Source organism: Penaeus japonicus, unplaced genomic scaffold (genome assembly GCF_977035675.1).
Source record: "Penaeus japonicus unplaced genomic scaffold, GWHDUDI00000001_assembly GWHDUDI00000010, whole genome shotgun sequence".
In the NCBI taxonomy this organism is placed as follows: Eukaryota; Metazoa; Arthropoda; class Malacostraca; order Decapoda; family Penaeidae; genus Penaeus; species Penaeus japonicus.
The window spans coordinates 5,110,885-5,118,384 of NW_028234412.1; the positions used below are offsets into that span (position 1 = coordinate 5,110,885).

A 7,500-nucleotide genomic window follows, 5' to 3' on the forward strand; every position below is an offset into this window, starting at 1 on the left:
TATTGGAGAGACAAGCATCCCTGAGTTACACAGCAGGCAGTGATGTCATGTTTCCCTTATTCACTTCCATTGACAGTCCAAGGTTATAGCTTAGTCCCTGATCTATCAGAACTATGCAGTCAGGAGTTCCTTTTAAAGTTGGGTCAAGTTGGTGGTGCCAGATGAATTATGCAGCTCATGCATGACGTTTCAAAGATATTCTCTTTGCCCTTCGCGTTTGTGTTGAGACGTCAAAGATTTTCTGAAGATCACAAAAATGTAATATAGAAGGAGCGTTCTAGGATGCCATAGCAAAATGCTGTAATTAAATCTACCCATATTTGGTTTCGAGGCAAAATTTTGATATAATGTTCTAGTAATATCTCTTTAAACTTGCATCTTACAACTTACTAATAGTAAATTTATATATAAAGATGTGATTTCAATTTCTTAAAACTAGACTACAATAGTTGTAAAACTAAAGAAAAAATAATAATTTGCTGATTTTAAAGATGCATTAGCTCACTGCATAGAATCTTCTTTGTAAATTGAAATGCAGTATTAGAGTAAAAGAACAAACGGGTGGATTTGCAGAGAGTCAAAATCCACCAGAACTGGCCAAACATACAACTGACAGAGTACGAGAATAACATACCCAAGTAAGATTAAAAAAAAAAAAAAAAAAAAAAACCACCATACAGTCAATCAGGGAACGCCACAACAAGAGGTCATTGTCCTCATGATAAGAAACGACTGCCTCCCACATAGTAAAGATAGCTCAGGGACGAAGAGCCCAGCCATTGGTAAAGTCACTGCCAAAGGAGGGTTCGCTAGCTGACCGCAAACAACATTAACAGGTGTGCTCCAATATGAATTCCTGTTACTGCAACCGGGGCTGGACAGGGGCAGACTGCTCCATTTTCGACAACAGCTCCATCTACACCACCCCCTACCCACCCGAGCCCGGGAGTCCTTACCCACACCCCATGGGCAAGACAACCGCTGCAGCCCCGACGACCACCTGGAATATTGTGCAAGGACGCAACATTCAATATGGTGAGCTTGAACGTTCGGCAGTTGCTGAACAACAACACTTTTATATTGGTAATGTTGTCTTATTAGTTTTGATTGAGCTTATACATTTATATACTTATATATATATCTATTCAAATTTATATGCAGAATGTTTGATATTTCTTTTCTTTTTGTCCCTTCGGGCTTTTATTTTTTATTTTTTTTACGTATCAATGTTTGATTTGGTTTACTGAATGGGTTTAATAGATATAGATTTTGAAGTTTCTGTTTATTATTGTTTCGTGTTTTTTTGTCGATCCTCTAGGGTTTCATATTTTTTGTAGGGGCTTTTTTAGACCTTCTTTTTATATATATTTTATTCACATATCACTTAAATTCGTATTTTCAGAACTGAAAAGGGGTTCTCTTGGATATCTATTCTCTCTGGCCTGAACGCTACATTTCTTAATCAAAGTTCATCGTTTTGACTTTTTTTTTCTTCTTTTATTATCAGATTTTCATCCCTATAGATATTTTTTTGGATTTCACAAAGCAGAGGATGGTATTCATAGTGCCAGTGTATTTATGGCATGACTATGATGTCACTGTGACCTCTTGTCTTTAATTAAGAATCTTAAAGAGTTTGATTCTCTCAGACCTTCTTCACAGACTGTGAATGAGACTTTCCATTTCAGTTCAGATGTGACTGACTTGCTCAGTTGTCCAGTTATGAATTAATTAAAGCTTGATGTTAGCTTAAGTGTGGTTATATGCCCAAGCCTTTTGGAATATGCTCAAATTGAATTGGCGCTAAATAACTCATGATTGATTAGCAACGAAAATACCTTTTTTTTAACTACCTGATATATTTGATATATTTTCTTTGCACAAAAAAAAAATTACTGATTGGCTATTTCAATGATTAGAAATTTTGACTATCAATTTCAAATGGTCATTCATATACACCACAGAGATTTAATTCATGGCACTGTTTCTAAGAGGTGAAAACTTTTAAGGTTTTTAATAACTAACATTCCTTAGAACTTTCTTATAGTATCAATTTTGATATATCTAAAAAATAAAAAAAAAGCCAACAAGATGTAGCTGTGTGGATCTCATTTATTGTCTTTTGTTGTTGATTTTTTTTTTTCCTTTTTTTTTCATGTGAGAGCGTAAGTGTGTATCAAGAGTATTGAGAAAACCCCTTTGAGCCTGCCATACTTTTTTTAACCAGCTTCTTGTACATTCCCCGACAGCAAACACAAACGAAAAATCGGAGGGCCTCGGGAGAGTGGCAATGGTCCTCTTGCTTGTAGGCGGAGTTGGAGGCGTGTTCTTATTTTTTACTCTAATAGCAGTTTGCTACAGGTACTCACACACACACATCCCCCTGTAACTTTGCCATGTATTTCCGTTGATGAGAAATAACTCCCTCGCTACGTACTGTAGATGAATTGGTAGGAGCATTTGCCTGGCTGTGGCAACTGGCAACTCCCCCTACTCCCCTTTCCCTCTCTCTTTGTCTGATCTCTGGCAACAGTCATTCCAATGGCAAGCTAATGCAGCAGATTGCAGCACATGACGTGGCTGCTGCGTTGTAGATACTTTTAACAACAATTATTATCATGTGCCTTTGAAAAAAAAGAGTGCATTTTTTTTTTTATCTTTCCTTGAGTCATGGAGAGTGATTGGTGTTACGGATCAGGCAAGGATTCGTGTGACTGAAGCTCTTGTGTTGAACATCTGTGGAACATCTGTGGATTGCGTCAATGTGTCGTCTGTCCCCGTGGGACACCTACAGCTGTCATGATGTCTTTCACCTACTTTCAGCTCATTGGGTTGCTGATTGGTGCTTCTGTCTCTTCATGTATTCTCATACTTAGCTTGCAACTTTCTGCGATGTGGCAAGAAAATTTACATGTTCAGTGTGTATTTCATGCTCGACCCATGATTGAAGAACGAAAGCTCACGATATAAAGCCGTCCTTTTGGGAGTCAGATCGACTTTGATCATTTTTCGGTTTCAATAGTTGGAGACAGCTTTACATGGTCAGCTTCCAGTTCGGTTATTGTTCAGCGAGAAAAGAAATCCTAGATATCTATGGGTCCTAAAAGCCAGTGATGGGTTGCCAGGACACAAGCTATGATATGATGTTGACATGCTAGATATTATGTGAAGGGCTTTATTGTGAGAGTCCATGTTCTCACCTGTGTTTCCCCCTCGCTCTCTTCCCGCCCTGCGTGGTGTGTGGCTGTGTGTCCTACCCCTCACAACAACTCGCCTGGTCCGCCATCTTGTTCGGTCCACCATCTTGGTTACAACCGCCATCTTGGTTGAATCACCATCACCACGCCATCCTGATTACCACTCGTGTGGCCTTACTATCTGACCCTGGCTGGCACAACCCGTGATTGTGGGCACAAATATCACTCAATCCACCTATAATCACACCGACTGTACTCCCAAACCCTACCCTCAATACGTCTCGCATCTCCTGTTCCAATGACTGTGGCGACTCTCTTGTGACGTCACAGTTGGGCAGCAGGGAAGTGACACCGTGTTCCTCGTGGTGGGATTGGTGTCGGGAATGGGCGGGGTGTTCTTTGCGTTTGCGTTCATGGCTTTGTGCTACAGGTCAGTAGTAGTCCACAAAAATTTCTCCCTGTGCCTAAGGTCAGTAAGATCTTAGTCTAAAAATAGCATAGCAAATATTTAGATTATCTTTTTTATTACTACCATTACATCTCTCTCTCTCTCTCTCTCCTTATTCCCACTCTACTCTCTGTCTCTTCTCTTTTTCCTGGCCCGATCTATCGCTCAAAATGCTTGGCTTTATATTTCTTTATATTGGCACATTATCTTTTGTTTTTGTTTTTTATTCAAAGAAACTGTGACTGTTATGAGAGGAAACCAACCAATCGCGAGCATTCTTAATTATTACTTTGTACTTCAACTGTGTTTGATATCACACAGGACAACTTTTGAAAAAAAAAAATCGTTTTTAGCAAGACTTTCGATACCAAAGTAACCTGTCCTTAAAGCAAATGTATTATTCAAGCCTTGGGTATCTTTTTCAACAGAAGACTTTTTTTTTATTAAACAATTCTTCCTATATCATTGGTAAGAGTAAAACATCAAGTAAACCCTTGTTGATATATACATGTTATTTCTATTAACATCTGACTTCAGGTATGGCCTAGTATGCCATTTTCTAGTATATGATATTAGCCTAGATGCATGAATTAGGCTTGGTGTAATCCACAGTAGTCTTCTGAATGCCCTAAGCTTGTTGCTGTGGCTATCGAGGCCTGTGCAGATTGATCTGGACCTCGCGGGTGCATCTGGCAAGAGCGCATTTAACAGATTTAGTCATAGAGAGATAGAAAAGGGTTGCTCTTTCAGCCACCTGGCGTGTGCATGGAGTTGCCGCGGAGCCAAATTTGCGTCATCAATTTTGCGAGGTTTTGTGATAAAGCCAAATATTTTGAACTTTGCTTTGGTCATTCACAGATTGCTTTCCCTCTTCCAGGGAAAAGAGACACAATAAGAGGAGCAATAGAATTGATTAATTAAGGAGTAGTGTATTATTGATATATCAGAAGCTCCTGCTCATGATTTGTGCTGTGCCTTGCAGCTTTCAGCTGACTCAGTAACAGACTAAATGTAAATAAGTTGGTAGTTTTGCTGAAATCTATGCAATTTTAGATTGGACAGTAGGCACTGTACATGTTATGCAATAATATGATTTTTTTCCTAATGGCTACACCTTTTGACATATTTCTATGGCCATGATATGAGCAGAACAATACACTGTGCAAGAAAGTAATCAAAGACCATATGAACTGAACTAATAAGTTGATTGGTGCTACACAAAATAATTTTCATGTTCTAGAAAATTATTGAATATCCAGTAGTAGATTTTTATAGGCAGTGTGATGAGAGAGAATGTGGCCAAATATCATGGTAAAGGGTTCTACATATTTAATACATCTACAAAATGAAACATTACCGAAGAATAACCCATTAGAAGCAATGGAAACCTGACAAATAAACACATTTTCCATAATTATGAATTATCTTAGAATTAATATTCAATAGTACAAAGAAGTATATGCATCTGGTATTCACAGAATTAATTGACTTCCATTCCTTTTTATATGAGAAAAATCAGTAGATGTACTACCAGTTTAGAGAAGTGTAAATTTTGTCATACATCAATAATTGTGATTTATTGTCTAATGCCATAACTTCATTTATCAGTAAGGAAAATTCAAAGGTTTAAAGAATGCGTTTTCCTGTGCGTTTTTTTGGCATCCACAAAAAAGCATCATGGAAAAACAAACAAAAAAAAAAAAACTGAACTATTTAGTTGACTTAATACTCAAGAGATTTACAATATTTCGGTAGAGTAATGCTTGTCAGCAATAGCATATGGAAAGGATAATAATACGTTACTTAGCATGCAACAATGAAATTTCCCTTTAAAGAAGTACCCTCACATAAGGAAGCTCTCAGTCAGCTACATTATCTTGAGAAGTTCTATCATATATATATATATATATATATATGTATATATATATATATATATATATATATATATATGTAAATATATATATATGAATATATATATGTATATATATGTATATATATATACATATATATGTATATATATATATATATATATATATATATATATATATATATATATATATATATATATATATATATATATATATAATGTGTGTGTGTTTATGTATTTATGTATTTATGTATATATATATATATATATATATATATATATATATATATATATATATATATAAAGATAGATAAATAGATAGATGTAGTCAAAGATTTTAAGCATACATATTTTCCTGACGAATAAATGTGTTATGTGAAATTACACAGTGTCCTTTCAAGAGGGTACTATATGCAGTAAATAATAACAGAATCATACCCAGGGAAAAAAATATAGATACAAAAGAACAAAAAAACACGGGTTTCCTCTAAACAGCCAAGTCAGAAAAGACAACCTTTGAAACTTTTTCTTTGACTTTACTTAATTTCAAACCAAGAGAAAACTTGATAGAGGTAGATAGTGCATGCCAAAATGAAAACGTGACGAAAAACAGCGATTATGAGCCTTTGGGGTGTCTGCCATAAGGTTCATTTTCGTTCATTTCCAGAAATTTACGCTTCAAGGAAAAAAAGCCCCTTTGCTTTTTACACTTTTCTCACAATCGCTGATCTCTCGTCATTTCGTTATTTTCCCAGAAGAAATAGAAAGAAAAATAGATATTATTGATTAAGATAATTGAAATCATTCATTGAGATCAGCTTTTATTACTTTTATGGGGCATTTTTTATATAATTTTGGTCAGGCTTTTGAAGCAAATGAACAGGAATTACCTCAGAAAGCTCAGAATCTGCTACACTGTCACAAGCAAAAGTGCCTTAAATTATGATTGTTTTAACTTCAGAGACAGTTAATAACTTTGTTTCGAAGAGTCAAGATCATGAAAAAAACAATTATATACATATATATATGTGAGTAGTTTCATATAGTAATGACATTTTAGCCACTTTGAATAATCAAGTCAACATATATTTGTTCTCTTCTTTTGACTCTTTTGATAATTTTATTTTACAATTTGCAGTCTTTTGTAGAGAGTATAAAATGAATTACTGCTTCTAATACTGGCAATTTGTACCCCTGGTTGAAAGTACAGGTATAATGGGCAGATGGTATGCTTGTAGCATGCTATTATGAGAGTGTTCATTATCTGATTTGTTGATTGAGTCTGTGTTCAGAAGTGACCAGTGTACATGCAGAATTCAGTGACACAGTAGTTCACTTGTAGATAGTATGTCAGATGATTGATAAATATATATCCTTTTTTTTGGTGAGCACATTACTAGTTAACTTAGATGGAAGATAATCTTCTGTAATGTAGTTTCCAACAGACACTTTCATAGAAATCTGATTGTATTTTAAAGCTACTAATTAAGCTTTCAGTATGTCTGACGCAATAGAAGATTAGATCTCAGCTTGATATTTTGATAGGTAATTGACTAGTATCACATATTTCTTTCTTTCCATATGAACATTAGGATGACACGCTAATTGACGTGAAAGTGAATGCCTCTTTCTTCTTTTTTTTTGTAATGGTAGAACCCAGGTTCTTCATGTTTTACATGGTGTTATTATGATGATGAATATTATCATTATTTATGCTTCTGAAATATTAGCCTGTGTTCAAGTGAAGTTGTATACCCAATTCATTCTAGACCTATTTTTTTTTTAAGTGTTTTATTGTTAGCATATATTTAGCTACGGCTTTAGCATACCATCTGCCTATCCCAGTTATTCTTTTCTATCCTTTATCCAAATCCTTCTTCCTTAACTCTTTGTTCCCTTCCCTGCATGACGACTGCATGACATATTCTCGAACCATATGCTCAGTGCTTGTCTCTCTTTCCCGAACTGTGAAACCTTACAAAACCTCT

At 35.5% G+C, this 7,500-nt stretch overlaps 1 protein-coding gene across 1 annotated transcript in view; it reads left to right on the forward strand.

Annotated features, from left to right (window-relative positions):
- Positions 1 to 7,500, forward strand: part of LOC122261076 (zinc metalloproteinase-disintegrin-like NaMP) — a 54,416-nt gene that overhangs the window by 44,853 nt on the left and 2,063 nt on the right. Inside the window, exons 14-15 of the mRNA XM_086541365.1 lie at positions 837 to 1,035; positions 3,528 to 3,627. Of these exons, the coding sequence (XP_086397491.1) occupies positions 837 to 1,035; positions 3,528 to 3,627 (299 nt within the window). The remainder of the gene's footprint in view (positions 1 to 836; positions 1,036 to 3,527; positions 3,628 to 7,500) is intronic.